This window comes from Meles meles, chromosome 11 (assembly GCF_922984935.1).
Source record: "Meles meles chromosome 11, mMelMel3.1 paternal haplotype, whole genome shotgun sequence".
Classification (NCBI taxonomy): Eukaryota; Metazoa; Chordata; class Mammalia; order Carnivora; family Mustelidae; genus Meles; species Meles meles.
The window spans coordinates 75,638,654-75,664,616 of NC_060076.1; the positions used below are offsets into that span (position 1 = coordinate 75,638,654).

Here is a 25,963-nt window from a genome sequence, read left to right on the forward strand (position 1 = left end):
ACCATTTGGGGTCTCTACATGTATACTTGGGGATCTTAGAATACTGTACGTTTTTGTTTTCATTTTGACGAAATAAAATACAAACTAATTTGCACACATTTGGAATCATGTGGATGACTCGTACCTTACAGAAACTCCCATGGTCACTGTAGCATTCTTCACTGTAGCCAAGAGATGGAAGCAATACAAGTGCCCATTGACAGATGACTGGATGAAGAAAAGGTATATACTTATGATAGAATATCATTCAGCTTTAAGAAATAGGGAATTCCTACAATAGGCATCACAGATGAACCTTGAAGAATTACACTAAGTGAAATAAGCTAATCACAGAAGGACAAATAATGCATGAATCTATTTAGATGACCTATCCTTAGTAGTCAAACTCTTGGAAGGAGAAGTAGAAAGGTAGGTGTAGGGGCAAGGCAAGGGGAGAATGGGGAGTTGCTGTTTGATGGGTATAGGGTCTCAGTCATTCAGGATGAAAGGAGATTTGCTTTACAATAATGTGTCAACAGTAGCATCCTGTAAAAGTTTTGTTAAGAAGGTAGAATTTCCAGGGTGCCTCTGTGGCTCAGTTGGGTTAAAGCCTCTGCCTTCAGCTCAGGTCATGATCCCAGAGTTCTGGGATCGAGCCCCGAATCGGGCTCTCTGCTCAGCGGAGAGTCTACTTCCTCCTCTCTCTCTCTGCCTGCTTATGATCTCTGGCAAATAAATAAAATCTTTAAAAATAAATAAATAAATGAAGTTAGAGTTCCTGTATGTTTCTCACCATAAGAAAAAAACTTAAAAGAAATAGGAAATTTTTTTACAGAAGAGAAATTGAGAAGGTCCCAAAGTTCTGTGTCTTAGCTTGTGTCTTTTATTTTTGAGCTGTCCCAAGTACAGGTTCTTTCAAGCTTTGCCCCTTTAATGTACCCTTACTTGCTGTTTGTGGGTGAGCAAGCAGAAACACTTGAGATAATGACACATTATTTTATTTATTCATTTAAAAGATTTTATTTATTTGAGAGAAAGAGCACGAGCAGGGGGGAGGGGCAGAGGGAGCTGGAGAATCAGACTCCCTACTGAGCAGAAAGCCTGATGCAGATTCAGGCTCTATCCCAGGACCCTGAGATCATGACCTGAGCCAAAGGCAGACACTTAACTGAATGAGTCACCCAGGCACCCTGAGATAATGACACATTTTAAGGACACCATCCCTACACACACACACACATATTAGGGGCAACCACTCCCTTCAATTTCAATTTTTTCAGAATTTAACTTTGGGACATTTTATGAGAAGGTTCAACCATGAAAGCCCATTGTGATTATTTACAATTATAAAAGTATGGAGCTTGTTCAAGTGGCTGTTTTGTTATAGTGATATCTTTGATCAAGAATATTTTTTAAATGTCTGGATATAAGGCAAAAAAACACAAGTGAGTTATTCATTCGAAAACCCGCGTGCCAGGGTGAAAGTGTCGCCTGTTGTCAGCGCTGTCAGCCACTTCGTAATTCTTGCCTCCACAGAACAGAGTCACAGTCTGCTCTGGGCTGGGCTGGAAGAATTCCAGAAGAGTCACTCGAGGGGCACCTGGGTGGCTCAGTGGGTTAAGCCTCTGCCTTGAGCTTGGGTCATGATCTCAGGGTCCTGGGATCGAGCCCCGCATCGGGCTCTTTGATCAGCAGAGAACCGGCTTACCCCTTTCTCTCTCTGCCTGCCTCTTTGCCTACTTGTGATCTGTCAAATAAATAAATAAAATCTTAAAAAAAAAAAAAGAAGAGTCACCTGAAAGTTGCTTAGAATATCCATGTTTGAGGACATTCGTATGTCATGTTTTCTGACAGAAATGTTATAAACCAGTGTTAGTGTTTGTGATGTAAAATACTTTTTCTTTCCCTCCTCAGGGATACATGGCACAGCACATACCTCCGTCTGGCAGATAGTGTTCACTTGGGGTTGTTAACAAATGAATTACAGAGCAGGCATTCTTGCTCGCACACATGCCTTCCTGAAAAACGTAATATTCTGCAAACACACAGGACATATGAAAAAAAAAAAAAAGGATGGGGCTGACCACTCAGTATTGTACACCTTTGTAAGCAGAACACTCAAAAAAACAGGAACAATCCTAATAAGGTACTAGGACAGTAAAAAAAGTCGTGTTAGAGTCTCAATGGACACAGAAATATAAAGTCTAGGAATACCTGTAGATAGTTTTAAAAAATAAAAATACAGGATTTTGTAGTTAATCTTTTTAAAGATGAAGGAAGCTTGAGGAAGGTGTGTAGGTTGTGGCTGCCGAGTTATGGGGTGAAGGACAAAATGCATAAAGCTCTGAGAGAACCAAGACAAAGCACGTGGACAGTCTGTGCCAACAGGACGGCCCCAAGTCAAGTGGACGTTGTGTCCCACACTGTATTCACCTGCTGTCTGCTGCTTCAACTCTGGGAATGGACTTGCATTTGGTGGATGTTACTGGGCAGGAGGGGGAGGCACAGCATTAATATGTTGGGAAATACAAGTTCTACTTTAGCATCACTCACCTATGAGCTAATTAATGCTCTAGGAACACAGTTGTGGCAGAGCAGCCCTGGTCTTGAGTACAGATTCACGAGGGGCTAGAGCAAGCCACAAAGCCAGGATCTTGAGTGAGGTTGGTTCCATGTGTATAGATTTGGAAGCTTTGTACTGGTCTGAAGGGATAATGCATCACCTTGATGCTAATAGATCACAGTGAATAAGCTGTCTCTAGGCCAGTGAAAATCTGTCAGTCCGCAAAAGTCTGCGTATTTCAGACAAGTTGTTACAATCCTAATGAGCCCTGGCAACAATTAAAAATATTATGATCTAGCTGAGCGTTGGGGCCTTAAAAAGTGACCTGCTCTGCCAAATGACACTTACAGTTTGCTCAGCAACTGAAAAATAATTCAGTTCTTATTGAATTCAATTTATTCAACTGAGTAAGTTGAATAATCTTTTTTAACTCCTTTAGGCAGTGCTAACTTGCATATGCTGTGAAGCTGGTAAATTTGTGTGTGTGTTTTTAGCACCAAAGCGCAATGATTCAAATCACCATGTTATTTAGGATTCCCTAGAGAAACAGAAACAATAAAGTGTGCGTGTGTGTGTGTGTGTGTGTGTGTGTGTGTGTGTGTGTGTGAGAGAGAGAGAGAGAAAGAGAGAGAGAGAGAGAGAAATTTATTTTAAGGAGTTGGCTCATTGATTGTGGAGGCAGGTGATTCCCAGCTCTGCAGGGGGGTAGAACAGGAGGCTGGAGACCAGCAAAGAGTCAGTGTGGCCCCAGAGTGTGATGGCAGTCTGCTGGCAGAATGCTTTCTTCCTTGGCGGAGGTCAGTCTTTATCTTACTGTCTTTAGTTAATGGGGTGAGTCGTGCCCACATTATGAAGGGTAATGTACTTTACTTAGAGTCTACTGATTTAAATGCTACTCTGATTTACAAAATACCTTCATAGCAATATCTGGACATGTATAACGAATATTTGAGTACAGTAGCCTCACCAAGTGGACACATAAGATGAGCCACAGCCACTAAGAAACTTTTTCAGATATTCTCAGTTTTTGAGAGTACCTGTGTCTTGGGAATCAGTTTTGAAAAGATCAAAGAGCATTTTTTAAATGCTTCTAGGCTGTAAAATATGTACCAAAAAACTTTCAGTTATTTATCAGAATCTAGAAATATCCCTGTACATCTCTTGTACCCCCTTCCAAATGCTGAGAAACACTCCAAAACAACATACCACATTTCTGTGGCAACTTTAAAGTTACCCTCATTTTTCTATCAGCCAAGAAACGGCTTTCCCTCCATATATTTATGGCTCTGAGGTGGGCCCTGAAGAAATGAGCTTATTTTTCTTTTCTTTCTTTTTTTTTAAAGATTTATTCAGTCATTTTAGAGAGAGTGGGAGAGAGTGTATGTACGATCGAGGGGAGGGACAGGAAGGTGAGGGTGAGAAGTACACTGTGTGCTGTGTGGGGAGCCTGATGTGGGGCTCAATCCCAAGATTCTGAGATCCTGACCTGAGCTGACACTAAGAGTCAGACACTTTATCTCCTGAGCCACCCAGCTACCCCCAGATGGTCTTAGTTTTCAAGCTCGTCTCTACTCCTCCATCCTCACCCTGCAGTCCCACTCTTTATCTCAGTATCTTTAAGTCTGAACTGAGCAGCTGACAGAAGAGGCGTTTTTGATTGAAGCAGCCTTTGCCCTGTGGCAAGCTGTGCCAGCATTGCACACTGCAGCCCTTGCCTGAGCAAACCATCGCTTGCTTGCTCCCTTCTTTCTTCCTTTTCCTCCTTCTCCCTCATCCCCACTCTCCCTCCTGCAAATGCGTGGGAAAGACATTATGCCAAGAAGTCCAAAGGCTGAAATTTTAATGAGAAACAGTAGGAAAGTCCTTAGAGTAGGGACACAGTCTTTCTTTACCATTTCCAACTACTAGTTTTGTTCCTGAGTTGGTAGTTGCTACCAAGGATGCAATTTGAGAGGCATAGGGAAGCCTGGATGTATTCTACCAGATAGAGGTCTTAAAATTCAGCCATAAGAAAGCCAGTGGTTCCATGCTCATATTCTTAGAATGAGGCATTTTTAGTTCATCAGGAGACACTGCTTTTAAATCCCATCTTTTCTCAGGCATTGCTGTTCCAGGGCCTCAGACTGCAGCGTTGGCAGCACCTGGTAGTGGTTCTAGAACTGCAGACTCCTAAGCCCCATCATAAATCTGCAGAAGGACCTGTATTGTAACAAGGTCCTTTGGTGATTTGTGCATGTATTAGAGTCTGCCAGGGAAATGAGAAGTGACGGTATGGGACATGGCCACATTGGGTTGGGAGTTCAGTATGAAAAGATAGAAAAGATCCAGAAAGAGCATGAAGATGTAGAAGGTAGCAAAGGTGAACTTCATGTACTCCAGAATTCTGCTTTGAGTTGCCTCTGGTTGTCTAAAATCTGAGTTGTGAAGCATTCATGACTAAATTACCCTGAAGATAAGTAACCGATAGTTCACCAATGTGAATGTATTTGTGAATACAATTGTGAATGAATTTGTGAATGTATTCTTCAAAGACAGATAGGCATACAGCACAGTGCACAGAGCTTACCTGCACACACCTTGCTGAATCTTCCCCGACAGAACACTCCCATAATCAGCATCCAGATCAAGAAACAGAACAATTTACCACACCTGCAGAAGCCCTCAGTGCTCCCTTCCAATCCCTGTTGCCCTCACCACCAGGTTAGTCATTATCCTTTGCCTGTTGCTTTTGTTGTTGTTACTGTTTTTACTTACACAGAGGGGCTCAAACAGTGTATTTACCCTCCTGTCCGCAACCATATGTTCGTGAGCTTGGAGTTGTACATCTGTCATTTCCATTGCTGTAGTGTATCCCTCTGTGTGAAGATACAACAGTTGACCCATTTCACTACTAATGGTCATTTGGGAAATTTCTGCATTGTGGCTATTACTCCTATAATGAACAGCCTGTCACATGTCTTTTGGTAAATGTATGGACACATACAATGCATTGCCTTTAATAATTTCAAAATAATTTAAGATCTCCTTAGAAACTCACGGTCATGATCGTGAAGCTTTCATCTTGGGCTGTAGTATAGTGATACCCCATGTTTGCAAAGATGGTCATTTAGCTTGGATTTTGGGTTCTTGTATACATTTTCTGTTCTTTCTGTAAGGCTGCTAAGTTTTATTTCATTATTGTCAGTTCTTCCTTCCTTCCTGGGTACCTTGTCTGCCAAAGATACACAAAGCACATGATCCCATATTTTAGAAAATGTTTTCAAACCCCTACAGGATTATTCCTGTACCTACAGTTTATTCCTGTACTGAGCAGGGGTGTCTCAGAGGCTGCTTTTCATTCTTTCTTGCTTTTCAGCCTTTTTTTTTTTAATTTTTTATTTATTTCTTATTTCTTTATAAACATATAATGTATTTTTATCCCCAGGGGTACAGGTCTGTGAATCGCTAGGTTTAACACTTCACAGCACTCACCATAGCACATACCCTCCCCAATGTCCATAACCCCACTCCCCTTCTCCCAACCCTGTTTGTTTTGTGAGATTAAGAGTCACTTATGTTTTGTCTCCCTCCCAATCCCATCTCGTTTCATTTATTCTTCTCCTATCCCTCTAAGCCCCCATGTTGCATCTCCAGTTTTTCAGCCTTCTTTTGGATTCTTCTTGGTGCCAGATCTCCGAATTTTAGGTGGCTGGGGTACTGCTGCCATTTTGAAATCATTGTCATTATTTTTTTCAGTCTTAATAATTTTTATTCCTGTGTTAGCCCCTTTTCCCCTCTGCTCATTTTGAAAGTTCCTCAAAGTAGACATGATAGTTCTAAATTATCTCTGTAGAAATTATGCCACTTAGATAAGCACGAATACTCAGTTATATTATTATGAAACATGTGAGAAGTAGGTGTCTAGCCAAGAGTGGGCCTGGGATTATGCTTGGATGAACCCATGGGAGTCTGGCAAGGTGCGAGCTTGCACCTGTCTCATTGGCCTCCAACCCAGCAGATGGTCACTGAAATTATTTGTAATGCTTTTTTATGAGTCTTAAGGAAATGCTACAAAAACTATTCTAGGAGGTAAACAGATACTACAACTTTGTGGGTTCTCCTTGTCCATTCAAATGAATTATTATAATAACTCTATTACAGCTCCTTCTTTAGTACTTGGATTGAAAGCAGCCATTTGATATTTATTTCCATTTTGTCTCTGGGTTTTGGACCAGTTGCACTGCCCACAGGGGATGTTATCCACACAGATGAGAGCGGAGGTCAGTTCATGCCACAGGTAACTGGAATGGCAACTAGGGGGGAATAAAGGTTTGGGATGAAAAATATAAACTGAGATAAATGTAAATACACAGCGCATTGAAATTCCTTTTTTCCTTTTTCTTTTTTTTAGTATGATAAAGGGGTGAGTTAAGTTGATGACTCAATTAAGAGACCAGTTTTTCTTTTCTCAGCTCTCAGGAGGGGTTGAGGTCAGATTCCTTCAGGAGATAGTGTTTGCATGTCTGAAGGTAGTTTGCTCTTTTAGTGGGGGACAGCTCTGGGAACTCAAAAGTGGATTAGTTTTCAGGGCAACTGATCCTGGTATAAAGTGAGAAAGTCAGGTTTTAATAGGATTTTTGACTACCTTCTTTTTTTAAATTCCATTCAAGAGAATCACCCTTCGGTTGTTGAGAAAATCAAATGAAAAAGTAATTAAACTTTCCTGCTGGGTGCTGGGGAAGCAATGAAGTGAACAGTTGATGAGCAATGAAGTGTAGCTCGGGAAGCTTCTCCCTTGTGGAAAATATGCCCTGGGTGCCAGCGAATGAGACCAGGGGTCTCTCAGAAGGTCTTAACTGTTGAAATGTCGAATTGATGATGTCAACAACATTTTACTTTCAAGCATTCTAGAAAATTTGTAAGGAAATCTCTATAGCTAATTTGACTTTAGTTTGGTCTTTTTGATCCAGCACTGCGTAAAACAGAGACTGGAAAGCCATTATCGATTTATCTTTATGTTTGACGGTTAGGTAGGAAGGAAGTTAGGTAAAAATCAATGATTCTTTAAAAAAAAGTAGATTAAAAATTCTTCGATATGCTTTTTGTGCAGGAACTCAACAAACACTACCATGTGTACAAATAGTTTTAATTTAAGTTAGTTCGAGGATGCCGTGGAAAACTCTCTCATTTAATTACATGATCTTTCAGAGCAAACTCTTGTAACCCTCAAGAGAGGTTTTTAAGAAGCCCAGAGCAGGCTGGTATGATCTACAATAGTATCATCCATACTGCAGCGTAAGGTCAAGATTCAGCTGTTGAAGAAAATGTGACTATAGCTTAGGCACCAAACAGTTATCTTTCCACGATATCTGTAATAATTTAGCATTAAATGCCAACCAATCAATAATTAGTAGTAGGTTTTTTCAATACCTATTATATACAAATTCAAAAAAATAGGTTTGCTGCAGAGTGAAGAGGTAGGTTGCACTAATATCCCAGAATATGCTAATTTTAGTAGAGAAAAATATGCTCTTTACTGGTACTCATGATTCTGTGCGATATTAAGAAGTCTTTTGGAGATTTTTTTAAAAAGACAGGCAAATCCTTATCTTTTATAAAGGATGATTATGGGTTGTCTGCGTAGCACAATATTTTAAATCTGTTTTGACCTACATAAAATCCTGCAATTTAATTTGTGCTTTGAGGACTCACATGTATATCATAATGTTTAGAAACTTAAACGTACATATTCCTCTGTTACAAATGCATCCTTCTTTATTATTGAGGAAATATATTCAGGATTCACAACATTAGTTCAACCATTCAGCTGGAGTTCCGATTTCAGCAACCTCAGTGAACACTCTGGCCGGTAGAGTTCAGATGTGCTTTCTGGAATGCCCTGCTTTCTCAGTGTTCAGAAGGGGATTGGCCCCTTTCAGCTTGGCTGTCAAATTTCCCACAGTTAGTCTTGTCCCCGACCCTGATCAACAAAGTTCATCTGCTTCGTCCTCGCTATGGCCTTCCTTGGCCAGCCTCAGATCCAGCATAGAGCTCCACCCTCTCTGTTTCAGCTCCCACCGAGTCCTCCTTCCCCAGGCTCTGTCCTCCTTCATTTATGCAGGATCTTGTCAGGTCAGATCTCTAGTGCTGCAAGGGATATGGAGGCTGATAGGTCACTGGGAAGGTAAGCATCCGCAGAACACTCAGTACACAGAGCTTCAGATTTGTTGTGGCAGGAGATCTGAAGGGGAAGATTTCTTCTGGTTGGAATAGTCAGGGCAGGCTTCATGGAGGAGGCAGCTTTGGGGAGAGCCTTGACTGATGTGTAGGGTTTGGTTTCTGGACAGGAAACACAAAAGGCTGTGGTTTTGATTAGAGACCGGTATTGAATTGTAATTCATCCAGGAGGGGGTGAAGGTGTTTCCCATCATGTATTTGTTCTGAACAATGTCTTCTTTTTTGAAAATTTATGTATTACTTGTTGGGCACTGTGCAAACTATTGGGGGACAGTGAACACCTAAGAGTGCTTAGAATATGAGGAGGTTGAAGGAAGTGATATAGGAAGTAGAGTGGTTGTAAAATTGATCCCCCAACCCAGAATTTTCTGGCAAATAAAATGAGAGGAATTAATATATTTAAAATTATGTAACCTTATTGGAATATTGTTTTATTGTCTGACAAATTATGTTTTTATTTTACGTGTGATTCTCTGACATAGTTCTATCAAAAATGTTAAAAGAGTTATTTCTAAAATGCATACACATTTTATATACATTAAGGCAAAGAAAATGTTGTGACCAGTTATTGAAGATTAAAAAAATTGTGTAAGTGGAATAGTTACTTTTGGAAAATACTCAGGTACTTTAATTGGTTTCTTATCTTGTACTTTCCTGAAGAATATGCCTTTTTTTTCATTGTGGTCTTTATGCTTTTTCTGCCCCATCAAATTGCTTGTAATGTTCTTTAGAAAATTTTGATTATTAAATTTGAAATTATTGACATTGAGCAATTGACTCTTCTCTGCAGGTCATCATGTTTTTAATGGAGAAAACATTCCCTGTCCAAGTGCTGACATAAAATCATAGAGAAACACTGCAATAAGCCTAGAGCAAATTCTGATAAATGGAGGATATTCTCAACTTAGTTTTGGTATAGAGAAGTGTTGATACTTACGTATGTGAATGAATATTTCTGCCCTTTATGGTCACAAGCTCTGTGTTTTCTGCCTCCCTTTGAAGAGCTTTCTTTGACAAACACTTTGACAGATTTCTTTCTTAAGTTTTGCAAGATAAGACTTGTAGGATAAGTTTGTTTCCGTTTATGACTTTTATGAATGTTTTCCCATATTGAGATGCTTCAAAATTGTAGGCCTTTTCATTTCATTTTAGTTCAGAGCATAAATGTAATCAAATACAAATAGGAAGTTGAGATATTCCAAATCATAATTATGGAATTTGGGGATTGAATTTGTACAACATTTGAGCTCTCATTTCATCTGTTTAGTTCATCAGTGCCTTCCTGTTTTCAAGCTTATTTTTCAATTAATTCCAATCTGCTAACAGCTTCAAAAGCTAAAGACAGTTTTTATAAATTTGATAAAAGTTTTCCAACAGATTTTGAGCAAAATGTAATGCCAACTTAGGGGCAGATTTACAGCAAACATAGGACGATTTGCTAAGTAGTTCTTCAAAGGTACAAATGTTTCCAAAACCTGAATGTGATAAGTCACAGAGAAAAAGTAACCACCACAAAAATGTTTAGATGCTGTAATTATATGTGTGAATATATTTGAAATTCTGATAGCAACAGCTTCTCTTTCAGTTGGTAGAATATCAAAGCCTGTCTGGATGCCATCAAATGCACCAGCACCATTTCCACATGTAGTTTTACTTCATAGATGGCTTAATTTAGTAAAAATTATGATAATTTTTAACCACAGTGCTTTACTTTTATATTTCACAAAATTTATAGTAACATTTGTGATAAGTTTTATCTTCCACAGAATGAATTTCTAAAAGCTTTACTGGGATGCCATTAAGTGGATGGCAAAAAAGAAATCAAACCATTACTGGAATTAACTCAACCGATTTTCTTTTTGAGGCATTGATCAGAATGATAACAAACTCGTCTCATTTACCTCTGCAAAGTTCTTTTTTGGCTAATGGAGGCATGTAAGCACCTGTCACTTCACATGTGTGTTTGTACAAGGAAACTTGGAAGTGAAAATGCACGGAACCAATACAGAAGCATCGTCTTTTGATTGAAGGGAAAGGTCCTACTTTATATGCTCTCATTCTGCAGCTGCATGAGTGACCATGTAGACCCTGAACAGTTTTCCTAAAAGACAGATGCTGTGCTTTTTCAGGAAATTTGTTGTCTTCTGGTTTTTGTGGTTAATGGTATCATTCTGGTCCACCATGGTGGAGGCTAAATGTTGACAAACTTAAAAAAAAAAACATTTTGTTTGGAATATTTTTAGATTTACAGAAAAATTGTGAAGCCATTACAGAGTTCCCCTATTATGTGTACCTGCTTTCCCCCATGATTAGCATCTTGTATTGGTGCTGTACACTTGTCACAATCAGTGAACTGATACTGGTACATTAGTATTAATTTAAGTCCATAGTTTATTAATATTTCCTAAGTTTCCCCCTAATGTCCTTTTTGTGCCCCAGCATCCTGTCCAGGACACCACATTCCATTCATGTGTCATGTGTCCTTGGGCTCCCCTCGGCAGTGACCGCTGACAAACATTTTGAGCAAGTTACACATTTATCACCATCATTCTTGTAGAGAGGAAATTTGGTTCTTAACTTTTTTATTAATCATACACCTTTGTTGTTCCTTGAGCTCATGGTTTCCAGAAGGGTTTATTACAAAATAGTAAAGCATCATCATTCAACAAAATAACTAGTTACATACATTTAAATTGTACTAACCTGGTTAAATTCCAGTAGCAGGAGCATTCCAGATACTTCCTATTGCTGTGTGGGAGGATGGTCCGACTTCTGTTTTCTGTACCCTGTGCCTCTGATTTCCTTAGTTCCCACTGATTTGGCCAAACAGCCACCTGGCAGAGAGTAGCACAATGAACTGGTCACCCAGGCGGCCAGCAGTGCAGCCGTCCCCAGGCTTTCTCCCTCACCCTCTGAGACCTGTGGACTTATCGGTCTCCAGCTTCTCTTATCCAATTCTAATTTGTTTTATCAGTGAGTATTCTATTCCTGGCTCCTGAAAGAAAAAGCCTTGTTATGCTGTGTCTGAAAAGGGTCAGGAAAGGAGAGATGGGTTTATCACTGGTTGTCTTCCCATTTAGCCACGTGTTCATGAGAAGTTTCGCCACCACAAGGGTGTGTCACACATTCCCGGGTAAAAGCTGGAGGTAAAAGGTGCAAATCCACCAGCTTCCCTTGGCTTATTGTAATGCAGCTGTCGATAACTTTAATGCATAGTTAGTATGGAGTTCAATAACAGTTAACAGTTATGTACTCTAAATATAACTTTTTCCTGAGCATTTATCCAGAATTTTCCTTTTTTTTTTTTTTTTTTTTTTTTTAAAGTCAAAGTGGACAGAATACGGGACAACAGTATGAGATTGTCCTGGGTAAACCCAGGAAGGAGACAGATGTCATCAAAAGAAAAATTTTGTGCAGGAACTGATGTGGCAGTCTTTTATTTCCTTCCCAACTCCTATCTTTCTTACCAAAACAGAAATTTTCTGTGTAAATACACCAACTTGCCCTAACATTACTAGATTATGCCTACATTTAACTTGACTCCAGGTAAAGTGATAGAAGAGAAATACTGGGAGAATGAATGTGCTTTGTCAGTAGTCTTAAGTAAAGAAGTACCTATTCTCACGTGTGTGTGTGTACACATCCAGATCACACTGACAGTGTGGTGTCCATATATAAATATAAATTGATGTGCACGTAAGGGCAGGATGTGACTAAAGCCCTGTTTCCTTGTATATAGAGAGCTAGGCCTGCACTTCCCCATCCTCATTACTGTGTTCAGGGCCTGCTTTATGTTAACAGACTATAACAGGGATCTAAGGAGGACCCATTGGGCCCTTGGCCTGTTTGTGTAAATAATGTTTGATTGGAGCACAGTTAAGCTTATTCATTTGTGTGTTGTCTGTGTTTGTTTTCATGCTACAGTGGCAGGGTTGAGTATTTGCAACAGAAATTGTAAATATTTTCTGACTGGTGCTTTACTGAAGACTTTTACTGACCCCTTGTTTTGGAGTACTTGGAACCAATTCCAATATGTGGGTGTGACCTCCCACCAAAAGCAGTCCTTGGACACCAGTAAGGTGTTCAAGAATTCAGCTCAATTCTGACACTGTCTACTTGGAGAGAGCATCAGATTCCATAGGTCCCACATCACTGCCCCATCCCCCGGTTCAGACACCAGTCACGAGCCCCAGGCTGTTATGTGTGCTTCCAACTGACTGGAGGTTCCAACAATCTCCTCCTTAAGTTCAGTTAATTCACTAGAGAGGCTCACAGAACTCAGGGAGACATCTACTTACATTTACCACTTTATTAAAGGGTAAGGCCAAGTATGGACCAATAGCCATATGAAGAGATACACAGAATGAGGTCCTGACCAGAGGAGTTTCTGTCCTCATGGAGTCTGGGGCCTGGCTCAGCGGCACATGAAGTGTTCTGGTTTCCCAACTATGGAAACTCTCCCAAAAGGGCCAAAAAGATATTCTCTTGGGTTTTATATGGAGGGTTCATTATGTAGTCATGATAAGCTACGTTGTTGGCCATTGGCTGATTCAACCTCCAGCCCCTCTTCTCTTCCTGAAGGTCAGGGTGTGGAGTAGGGGACTGAAAGTTTCAACCTTTAATCACACAGTTGGTCCTCCTGGCAACTATCCACCTCTTTGTGGGGGGGGGGGGGGTGTCTAAAAATCACCTTCATTAATAATGGGAGTCCCATTTCACACTTACGGCTTTAAAAGTTTTCAGGAATTGTGGATGAAGACCAAATATGTCTAAGAAATGCATTTTAGGTCATCTGAATGACAAAATATATATGTTTTATAAATCATGCTATCATACCCTTGGACTGTGAGCTTCAAGTACTGACCTCAGCCATGACCCAATTTTCATTTCTCAGTTTTCCCTGCACTGGCTCCCATATGACAACATTTCTGTCCATGAAGTTTCCACACAACGCTGCTTTCTCCCTTTTGGCTCTTTCCCCAAAACACAACCCAAAGAGACACAGGAGATAAACACCGACATCTTTCTAACTCATTAGGGCAGAGGAGTCAAGAGAAATAACAGATCATGATGATGGCCAACATTTATCAGTTCCCTACAGTGTGCCTGGATTATGTGTGCTTCGGTCTGGGTGAATTATGTTATGTGGAAGCTTCCATCACTTTCCTCACTTTATGTCTGAGGAAACTGGAGCGCAGGAGGCTAAGTGTTTTGCCCTGGTTGGCAAAGCCAGGATGTGAGGAGGAAGCATTTGATCTAGCCAACCATTACACTTCCCCCAGGCATTATTCGAATACTCATGACTGAAGCAGCCCTCAGCGGTGATCAGGGTGCCCTCCCCAAACCTTTAGTGCCATGCCTCTTGCTGTTTCTGTCTTCCTCCCTCCATTGGCGAACTCCCAGTAACTAAATGCCAGTGATTTCAAATAGGAAGCAATTTGCAATTTGAAACATTTCTAGACTTTGAATCATCTCCCAGGGAGTTTCCATTTTAAAATCTTGGCAGGAATGCTACCCATCTAAGTACTTCGGGAAGTAAAATACGTCTCAACGCCATGGGAATCCCGAAAGAATTTTACCTGTGGGAGATGTATTTGGACAGGGGGCCTGGGTGCGGCACTGGTGGTTGAACACCTGGGCTGGACCATCTTCTGAGCAGCAGCAGAGCAGAGCCAAGAGAGGCCCGGGCCGCTGGACTAGCTTGTCTCTCTGTGGGATGGTGGAACCAAGCTGAAGAGACCACTATTTTCTCTAGAAGGGAGAGTTGGATAATTGCTTTGTGACTGAGTTAATGAGAAGCGAGAGCTTTTGTGAGACCACAGACCAGAATCACTTCCAGTTAGAGGCGGCTGGCGTCAGGCCAATGGTGGTCAGAGAGGCACACACAGCACACCGTGTCTGGAAGGAAAGACATGGACTTTACAAAGAGAGCTACTGCCGCCCTGTTCTAGGTGCAGAGTTAGATTTAGTTGTTGGTATTTATTTTCCAGTTAGTTGGGGTTTGTTCTGAAAGTATGTGTACTATGTAATAAAAGTATGTTTTGAAGTCAGTAATTTTTATCTAACTTGTGCGGGAGTAAAAGAAAAAGCCTTTCCACTTACTGACAAATGACAGTACAGTTGTTTCAGGGCATCTAGAAAGATCAGCTGGTGTCACCTGAGTAGGAATATACCCATTTTTCTTACTGCAAAAGAGAAGTAAACTGTCAGATTTAAAAAAGAAAAGAAAAAGATTTATTTTTATGGTAGTTTTAGGTTTGTAGAAGAATTAAGAGGAAAGTACAGAGATTTCCCATATATACCCTGCCCCCTCACCTTCACAGCCTCCCCCATCATCAGCAAACCCTTATCAGAATCATATATTTGTTATAATTGATAAAACTACATTTACACATTATAACCATCCAAATTCCTTATTTTACGTTAGGGTTCACTCATGTACATTATATGGGTTTAGGCAAAGGTACAGTGATACATACCCATTATCATATTATCTTACAGAGTACTTTCATTGCCCTAAAAATCCTCTGTGTTTCACCTATTCATCCTATCCCCTCCCCTCCAATCCCTAGCAACCACTGATCTCTTACTGTCCCCAGGTTGTGCATTTTCTAGAATGTCATAGAGTTGGAATTATGTAGTATGTAATCTTTTCAGATTGGTTTCTTTTGCAGAGTAATATGCATTTAAAGTTCATCTATATCTTCTCATGGCTTAGTAGTTCATTTTTCAAGTGTTGGTTAATATTTCCTCATCTGGATGTACCATAGTTTATCCACTCACCCCACTGAAGAACATCTTGGTTTCTGCCCAGTTTTGGCGGTTATGACCAAAGTGGCCTACCTGTTCATATGCAAGTTTTTGTGCTAACATAAGTTTTCAACTCCTTTGGATAAACACCAAGAAGCACTGATTGCTGGACTGTGTGGTTAAGAGCGAGTTTGGTCTCTTAAGAAATTGTCACGCTGTCCTCCCAAGTGACTACCATTTTGCATTCCTGACAGCAATGAATGAGAATTCCTGTTGCTCCACATCCTGACCAGCATTTGATGTTGCCATGTTCTGGAATTTGGCCATTATAATAGATATTAATTTTCATTTCCCTGATGCCATATAATGTGGAGCATTTTTTCGTATGCTTGTCATCTGTACATCTTCTTTGGTGAAGTGTCCGTTAAGGTCTTTGACCCATTTTTTTAACCAGGTTGTTTGTTATTGTTGAGTTTTAAGGATTTGGGGGGGGTATATTTTAGATGACAGTTGTGTCTTTTACAGATGTTTCCTCCAGTCTATGGCTTATTCTCTCATTTTCTTGCCATTGTCTTTCAAAGAACAGTTTTTAATTTTAGTGAAGTCTAGCTTATCAGTTCTTTTTCTCATGGATTATGCTTTTGGTGTTGTATCTAAGAAGTTATCACCATACCCATGGTCATCTAGGTTTTCTCCTTATCTTCTAGAAGTTTTATAGTTTTGCATTTTATGTTTAGGTCTATGATCCATTTTGACTTCATTTTGGTGAATGATTTAATGTTTGTGTCTATATTTGTTTTTTTTTTCAAGAGGAAGCCCAGTTGTTCTAGCACCACTTGTTGAAAAGACTATCTTTGCTCCTGTATTACCTTTGCTCCTTTGTCAAAAAACTGTTGACTGTATTCAGGCAGGTCTCTTTATGGGCTCTCTGTTCTGTTCAGGTGATCTGTTGGTATGATCAGATTCTAATTGTCTATAATTTTACATATTCTGTAACAAAGAAAAGTCGAAGTTCATGAAATCTTCTGAAGTTGTACATTTCTGGATTCAGTGACACTGGACTTAGCTTTAGTTTTTTCCCCCACAGACTTGTTGCAAAATCCTGTGCTCATTTTTCTGCTTCAGCCAAAAGTTTCTGAAGATGCGAGTAGTTAAGATGCAGACTTGATCAACTCATTGCTTCCATGTAACACTTCCAGTGGCCTCCCACCCTCTCAGTAACTGTCTCCTCCCATGTCTTTGCTGTGCCTTCTGGCTCCTGCTGACTTCTCACCCCAGGTCCATGTTTGATGCTGTTGCCGCCTCCCCTGCTCCTGGCTGTCCAGCCCCACCAGCTTCTCCTGGTTACAGGAGCGGCTGCCTTACCCGCGCCGCCCCCCCCCACCATCCTGCCCCTTCAGCCCGTGGTTATTGGTGCCTGGGATTGGCCACCACCCCCTCAACCCTTTCCCACTGGCTGCCTAATTGACATCTACTCATCCCTCAGGCTATCCTCCAAATGCTGGTCATGTTCCCCTGTCTATACTGCCAGAATATCTTGTACTTAATTTTCATGGTGGGTATAATGGGGGAAAGGAACCCAGTCTGTTTCTTAACATTTTACTTCCAGGATCTAGCATCCATGCCTTAGGTGGCATGGATGTTTTAATTTCCTGCACTCAGATGGTGGGGTCATAATGTCAGTTTTCTTATGCCAGACACTGGTGTAGGATGATGCAGATATTGGTACTTTATACTGTTAGCTTTTGTTCGTAGAAAACTGTCTTGAGTTTTAGATCTAATTGACTTATGTTTGAATGACTACGTTAGCCCCCTATTTTAATGCTTAACGCAGCGAGACTCGGGATCTAAGAGACAGTTTTCGTAATGATCTTATTGGGTCACCATGCTCCTTAGCATTGTCTGTGCTCGACTATTGCCCAGAGGTGTCTGTAGAGCTGAGGTGTCCAGGCATTCTCAGCACTACTCCAGTGTATACACATCGATGTAGCTCTATCTGTATATAGTAAATGTCAATCCTGTGAAAATATGTCACCCTTTTATAATTTGTACACATCCTAAGTGGACCTGTTTTTCTTCTAAGTTCATGTAATAGCCTTTTCAGCCTCAGTGGGAATATTTGTGACTTAAAATGCTTATTTCCCCCGGACCATTGTAAAATTCTAAGTTGTGAATTGTTCATCGGTAATTACCCACCCCCACTGTCTTACTGTCTTTATTTTTTTTTTAACAAATCATCTTGTAGTTTATCAATTGAGATGCATAGGCTCAGATTTTTTTAATTTAATTTTTTTATTTAAATGCAGTTAATTAACACATAATGTATTATTGTTTCAGAGGTACAGGGCTGTGATTCATCAGTCTTATATAACACCCAGTGCTCATTACATCACATGTCCTCCTTAATGTCCATTACCCTGTTACCCCAGCCCTCCATCCCCTTCCCTCCAGCAGCCCTCAGTTTGTTTTCTGTGATTAAGAGTCTCTTATGGTTTTTCCCCCTCTCTGGTTTTATCTTTTATTTTTTCTTCTCTTCCCCTATGACCCTGTTTTTTTTTTTTTCTTAAATTCCACATAGGAGTGAGATCATATGATTTCTTTCTCTTCTTCATTGTCTTCATTCTCTTCTTCATTGTCTTTCTCTGATTGACTTATTTCACTAGCACAATACCCTCTAGTCCCATCCACATTGTTGCAAATGGAAAGATGTCTTTCCTTTTTTTTTTTTGATGGCTGCGTAATATTATAGGCCCAGGTTTTAAATGTCTAAATCTAATTGGTAATTCAGGGTGTGTTTTTCTCTGATCTGTATTTCTCTGATGTCTTTCTCTGCCTTTCATTCACTCTCTTCCTTCAGACATAAATTAGATTATGTTTAGTATTAGAGACTTTCTTGGCACAGAAGGGTAGAGAATGTGTGTTGTCTTGATTGACTAAAACCTATGGCTTGACCCTTAATTTTTACCTAGTGTTTGTCAAATGCACCTGTAAGCCGCTCTGGGTGGCATTTGTAATCAAATGTAACTGCGTGAGATGAGGCCCCAGACTCAGTGAATCAAAAGCGTTTTGGTCCTTGTCACCACAAGGCACGATTCTCAGTCCTCACATGTGCCACCTGGGGTCAGGCCAGAAGGAAACAGAGCTGTGTGTGAGGCACTGTGCATTCTCTGCTTGCTTAACCTTTGATGTGGGGAGCAAGGACACCGGGGGAGGCCGTGCCTGTGGCACTCTTAGGAGCAGAACAAAGATTGTCTTGGCACCAAGTCTGTTGAGCAGAAGGACCCACATGTGTTTGGCTACTTGGGTAAGGCATAGCATTTAAAGCTCACAGAGAGGGACCAGGTATCATCTCTTGCAGCAGTAAGGTGGTTTTTTAAAATTTTTGTTTTGTTTTCTCCGTCAGATGTCAGAATAGCTAAGTATGTTCTGTTGGCTGTCTCTTGGCATAATCCATATGGTTCTCTAGGTTCATGGAAACAGACCAAATGAAATACACAGATATATGGGGGCTGGGGAGAGTGGGAGGGGGTCTTATGTCTGCAATAGTGCTTTCCAACCATATAGCTGTAGGTAAACCAAATTTTATAAGATTACCTCATTTTAATCCTCATCATGCAGTCATTATTTAAAGGAGACCCTTTGTAATGTGGACAATCCTTGCAGCAATAATGCATAACCTCCTCCAAAGCAATTTTTAAAAAATCTTGTTATGTTAAAGTTTCTTAAGTGGAAACATGCCCTTGGGGCCCCTAAGACCAGTTCAGTATTTAGTTTCAGCACAAAGGGCTAGTTCTTCCATGGGAAGCTAGACTCTGGAGCCAGATGGGCTGAGCTGGAATCCTGACTCTGCTACCAGGATAGTATTTAGCTGTCTCTGCCTCAGTTTCCTCTTTGGTAAACAGGATGCTGGTGATAACTTCTTTGTAGGGTTGCCGTGAGGATTAAGTGACTAGTGCATGTAACTTCTGGATCACTGCCTGGACTACATATGTAAGGTGCCTAATAAGTGTCTGCCTCAGTATAGGATGCTTCTGAGTAGTCTTTTGTTCCCTGAGAGAGAGTCGGTGGTGGTGCTAAAGATTTACCTTGGTCATCGAAGCTTTTACGTAGTTAAGAAGCTATCCAGGAAAAAGATGAGGAAGTAATTTAATCTGGAAGAGGATAACTAAAAAAAAAACCCAAAAACAAAATAGGAAACTATTATGCCAACATTTTCTTAAGTTCAAACTGACTGTAACAAAGAAGTTCCAAGTCCTAGTGGCTTTACAAAATACAAACATTTCCCTCTTGTATATCATTCAGGTTGAGGCGGTCAGACAGCCCTGCTGAGCACTTAAGCTCAGTGTGGTGATTCAGGAAGCCAAGCATGTTCTCTCGCATGGCTTTGCCATATTGGAACTCTTCACTTCAGCTGTGGGGATGAGGAAGAGAGATGGAGGGAGGTAGAGAAGGAGCGGGAAGGGGGTTGGAGGGAGAGATGCTGAGAGAGAGAGAAAGAGGGAGAATATGAATGAATAGAAGCTTAGAATATAATGAAGCTTTTAGGGAACAAGTGTGGAAGTGGCCAACATACCATTTCTCTTCCTGTTCCATTTACCAGAACTAGTCACATGACCCTCATCTACCTGCCTGGTGTTCTGGGAAGTGTGCCTGTAATAGGAAGCAGGATAGATGAGTATTCATGTAGTCTATAGCACAATGATTAACCATAATCACATATTTCTGCTAAAATATCTGGCAGATACTTTTCATAATACCATTTCTGAAACTCTATAATCTCAAGACCAGCAAAAGTTTTATAAATTATTGTGTTTCTTTCTTATTTTTGAAATTTGCAGAAAGTCCTGAAATCTGGTGACCTCTACTTGTGAACATTTTATTGGGCTCTTAGTCAAGAAGCAAGGACTCTAGGTGACAGTATCTTAATAGCCATCTCTGACAGGCAGGTTCCTATTAAGGAGAAAGTTTTTATGTTTTGTATCTTGCTAGTGATCAGTAACTGACAAAAGGCAAGAAGTTAATAATCCTGTTATGCATTGAAATTGCATGGGAAAGTCCAAGAGCATTTTTGTTTTGTTTTGTTCACTGCTCCAGTAAATACAGCTCACTATTGCAACTAGTGTTTGTATTCAGCTCTGATGGGAAGGATGATGGCCACATCCTGCATCTTATATCAAATAAAGTGCCTTAATCCTGCAGCTTTATTAATAATATTTCACTTGAGCAGTTCTTTTCAATCATAATTGGCCTCTGCACAGAGAAGTTTATTTATAAGCGTAAACCTGGGGGAGTTTATAGCTCACGGACACATCTTGAGGCCATGCTTAACTAAGCCTCTAGGTTAATATACACCTCATATTTTTCAGGGGTTTGTAGTTCTGTGAATTAATTTTGGATCCCATTTCTTCTGCCACGGCTCAGATGCTTTAACACAATTGGGAAGCAAAATAACGTTCTGGCGAATCATGTGGTCTTTGGCTTCAGACAGGGGGTGGAATCCCAGCTCTGCCACTAAGTCACTCGGGGACGTTGGACCTTTTGTTGTTTGCTGTGGTTGCCTACGAATTTCTAGTTACAAATACCAGACTGGTGGCTTAAACAGCTGAAATTTATTTTCATACAGTTCTGGAGGCTAGAAGTCTCAGATCAAGGTGCCTGTAGGGTTTGTTCTTGATGAGGTCTATCTCCTTGGCTTTTGCATGGCCACCTTCCTGTGTCTTCACAGAGTCTTCTCTCTGTACCCGTAGGGTATCAGCCACTGAACTTGAATCAGGAGCACTGCTAGCCCCACTGACTCACTCCTTTGTCCTCCAGCAGTTGAGCTGCCCAGTTTTTCTTTTGAAACGACTCTGGAATATCTGTCTTTTAATAAAAGTTAGTAATGACAGCTAGGATTGTCACATATAAATACATGTGAATTTATATGAAGTAATTTTTAACTGACCATAAAATAACAGGTACATTCACTCTTATGATCATGAAGGTTGAAATATGTCTTATCAGTGATTAGTGGAACATGTTATTCATCAGTTTAATTGTTACTTTTTTTTCCTGTACCTCTTATTACCTTTCTTTTTTCAAGTTCTATTTCTCTTTCTACTTATTTATTTATTCATTCATTCATTCATTCAAGTGGGGTCCATGCCCAGTGTGGGGCTTGAACGTATGATCTTGAGATCAAGAGTCGCATGCTGTACCAGCTGAGCCAATCAGATGTCCCCATGTACCTTTCTGTTAAAAAAAGTACCTGCAAGGGGTGCCTGGATGCCTCAGTCGTTAAGCGTCTGCCTTTGGCTCGGGTGGTGATTCCAAGGTCCTGGGATTGGGCACTGCATCGGGCTCTCTGCTTAGCGGGAATTCTGCTTCTCCCCCTCCCACCTTCCTGCTCCTTTCCCCCCCCCTCACTGTGTCTCTGTCTGTCAAATAAATAAATAAAATCTTTAAAAAAAAATACCTACAGTAATAAAAAAAAAAAATGCCCCTTCCTGTCAATCCCTCTCTATGCCTTTCTCTTCCCTCACCAGTCTATATCTTCTAACACTAAATCATGACTGGGAAACCTAAATATAGAGAGTTTTTATTTATCAGTCATACCTCAATACATCTAGGAAATAATAAACTTGCTGTTCCATTTAAAAAATACGGAGAGGGCACCTGGGTTGTTCAGTGGGTTAAAGCCTCTGCCTTCAGTTTAGGTCATGATCTCAGGGTCCTGGGATCGAGCCCCACATTGGGCTCTTTGCTCAGCGGGGAGCCTGCTTCCCTCTCTCTCTCTGCCTGCCTCTCTGCCTGCTTGTGATCTCTTCCTCTCGCTCTGTCAGATAAATAAATAAATTCTTAAAAAAAAAAAAAGTAGTGCGGAGAGTAGTGCCACAGCATCACTGCCTGCCTGCTCTTCTTTCCTTTCTGGTCCTTCTATTATTGTTGTGTTTTTTTTTTTGGTTCTTATATGTCTCATTCCTGAAGCTTTTCTAAAAATTTACCTTTTTATTTTTTACTTTGTTTAATTTAGCTTTTAATTTAATTTAATTTTATTTATTTATTTATTTTTTTTGGCAGAAAAGAGCAAGTTAGTACCTTGTATCTAAACATCAACCTTGTGGAGCCAAGACTAATTCAGTCGTACGAGCATGTTATAAGGAACTTTATCCGTGAGATCAAACTACAGAGCACAGAAATGGAAAACCTGGCCATTGCAGTGAAGAGGTATTGAAGTCCTTCCTGTCTTTCTTCCTCTTCTTCTTCTTCTTTTTTGGTAAAGTTTTCTTTACTTGTTTGACAGAGAGAGAGACAGCTAGAGAGGGAACACAAGAAGGAGTGGAAGAAGGAGAAGCAGGCTTCCCGCTGAGCAGGGAGCCTGACATGGGGCTCAACCCCAGGACCTTGGGATCATGAACTGAGCTGAAGGCAGACACTTAACCGACTGAGCCACACAGGCACCCCTCTTCTTCTTTTTTTTTTTAATAGAGAGAGATAGAATGTGAGTGGGGGTGTTGCAGAGGGGTAGAGAGAGAAAGAATCTTAAGCAGACTCATATGCAGATATAGAGTCCAACACAGGGCTCGAGTTGATGACCCTGAGATCATGAGCTGCACCAAAATGCCAAGTTAGATGCTTAACGGACTGAGCCACCCAGGTGCCCCAAAGCCATTCCTTTCTGAGTGGTATGGGGAGGTCCTTTAACTGGCTCTGTGTCCAGGAGGCATGTGGACTGAACTGCACGATCCCATTATGATGTGGGTGGACTTCCTGAACCTCGAGCATCAGGAGCTTCCTAAGCTGGGCCAGCATGTAGGCTGAGTCGGGCAGGACGCTGTAAGAACAGCCAGCAGTCCATCAGTAGGTCACCGTGATCCTATTCTATAAACTTTTCAAGACCAATGATTCCGTACAGAACCATTCTGACAGGTTTGTTACTGTATATCCATCCTCTTGAAGCCTACCGGAAATGTCTCATCTGGAGATGCAGTCAGGACAGCCCTTGAAGCCTAGCCTGGTCATGGGTTGGTGTGTGACTTTGGGCAGGTTCCTGCGTCTGCAGAATGAGACTGTAAATGTCCACATTCTCAGGGTGTGGAGGGCCAGGAGATGATGTCCTGGGTGGAGCTCCCCGCCCCAGGCTGACCACATAGTGGGTGCTCAGTGGTGGGATTCTTCCTGTCTCCGGCCCTCCTCACCCAGCCTGAACTGGAAGACAGAAAGCTGTAAGCCCATACTGTCCTATGGCTTACAGCTTTCTGTAAGCTGTAGCTGGTTTACATAGGATATCTTACTGGTCTGACCAGCAGCCCAGGGCAGAGGAAGGGATTATATGTGTTACAGTCCAAACATCAGCCTCTTTGTTCCCCAGAAGGACTGCAGTGCTCTGGCTTTAGGGGGAAAGAGAGCATTTTTGTTTCTTGTAATTCCTGGCTGTTCTGCCCCCTAGTGGCTTCTCGTGGTGGCCATTTCACCAGTGTCTCTGAATGTGAGGCGCATCCTGCTTGCCTCTGCCCAGAACTTGTAAAGGCCCCTTTGATATGATGTACCCCACCTGCAAGGGGCAGGAGAGGGTATGCCTCGGTCTCTTTATTCTTTCCTTCCACATGATGATCAAGCTATCTAGTTAACCTTTTGGAGTTTAAGTGAAGGGAATTAAAGTATAGGAGTGCTTTCAAACACTGATGCTACATAGGACTTTTTATAGTTCTGGAGTCATGTGAGAGAGTAGAGGTATCATGAACATTTCTGTTCCTGACTCTGAAATTTTCTCTCAAATTTGTCTTCTAGGGGTTTTAAGTAGGAGAGTTGGGCGGTCCTATGAACTCCAAATTCTGTAAACTAGGGGTGATTCACAGACCCAATTATTGAGTTTTTAGAGTGTCCAGGAATACCTGTTAAAACAAACTTCCATGCACACACATGTGCTCACACACACACGAATTTATATGTGACCTTTAAGGATAGTACCATATAAACCCACAAGGGAAAAAAGAATGTCATTCTTCATGTTCTCATCATGAGATGTCCCTCTGCAAAGGGAATGTCTTACCTGTGATGAGCTGTGTTCCTGCTTCTCTCCTCCCTGCTTCTCAGCTGTTGGAGTGGGAGCCAAAGTCAGGCTCTGTCCCAACTACCAGAGACCTCACTGAAGTGCTTCCGTGGTGACTGTGAAGTTCTCCTGCGTTCTTAGCTGAGGACCATCACCTTCACCTGGGGTTGTGGATGGGGGCAGATCTCTATCTTTTCACTCTGCACTTGGACCTGAAAGATGGGCAGTGTCTGGATGGGAGCCCTGGACTAGGATAGAGTGGATAGTCTTCATCACACCAGACATTTCACTATGAGCTAGGAATTGCTGGGGCAAACACGGTGTCATTATAGACTTATACCTGACTTACAAAAAAAAAAAAAAAATGTTGCTCAGAAGTGAGGAGGGCAGAAAGAATACATTCAGGAGCAGTCCTGGATATCGAGAAGGAGTGGTTGGAAAAACGGTAATAGGGGGAGGAGGGATGTGGGTCTTGGCTGTTTTATAGTCCCAGAGTTGAGCAAACCAAACAAACTTTCTGTGGTTTAAGTAGTTCTTAGATGTCAGACAGCAGGTATTTATAAACAAACCAGAAATAGCTAACTTTCCAAATGAGGTTAACATCTCTTCAGGTGGGCTGTCAGGTAAGAATGAAGAAAACACAAGGGGAAAATAGCAGTAAGTCACTCAGAATTTTGTTTTGGGGCCTTCTCCCCACCCCTCAGGACTCACTTGGAAATTTATATAGAAATTAAAGTAATGTATGCACAGACCGTGTTACAAGGGAACCAGCAAGTGGAAAGCAGGAAAAATGGCATCCCAGAGCCATCAAACTGGGAGACAGGACATCTTCTGTTACGTTCTGTTCTCTACTTTTTATCAATGTCATGTCATTGACCCTCTAAATCCCGTGGCGGCTCTGTCATCTAGTTGAATAGGCAAGACTTATGAATGAGAAACTTAGATAATCGGACATACATCAGAGAGAGAGAATAAAAAATACATTTTTAGGGTTTAATCTGCAGCCTTGACTATTGTAGAGTGACAGATGTCTCCATACTAGCCAGTTGCTCAGGAAAACTATGCCAGAACTCTCCTCAATGACATGTTCCCATTTCTAACTTTTGGGCAAATCAGTGTGCTCTGCATCTGTAGAGAGGAAATTTAGGGACAACATTAGTAAAGGAAATAGAATTTTTCTACAATGTAAAGACTAGTTTTATTCTAGAACTTTAGGACACAGATTAGAAATAATGGTTGAGATTCCTTTTTTTCCCCTTCTAACCATAGCATTTAACATTGTGTGTTTTCTATAAAGCATTTCAGAATTCTATCCAAAGATCTATTTGCCATGGGGTTCTTTTTCTTTTTTTTTTTTTTGGTCCAGGATTGTCACTCAATCATGGGAGCAAAAAGGATTTTCAGAATTTATCAAGAGCTTCCCA

At 41.0% G+C, this 25,963-nt stretch overlaps 1 protein-coding gene across 1 annotated transcript in view; it reads left to right on the forward strand.

The window, feature by feature from the left end:
• Positions 1–25,963, forward strand: part of LOC123953043 (ras and EF-hand domain-containing protein) — a 74,462-nt gene that overhangs the window by 6,368 nt on the left and 42,131 nt on the right. The window contains exon 2 of the mRNA XM_046022951.1: positions 22,568–22,714. Coding sequence (XP_045878907.1) covers positions 22,568–22,714 — 147 coding nt within the window. The remainder of the gene's footprint in view (positions 1–22,567; positions 22,715–25,963) is intronic.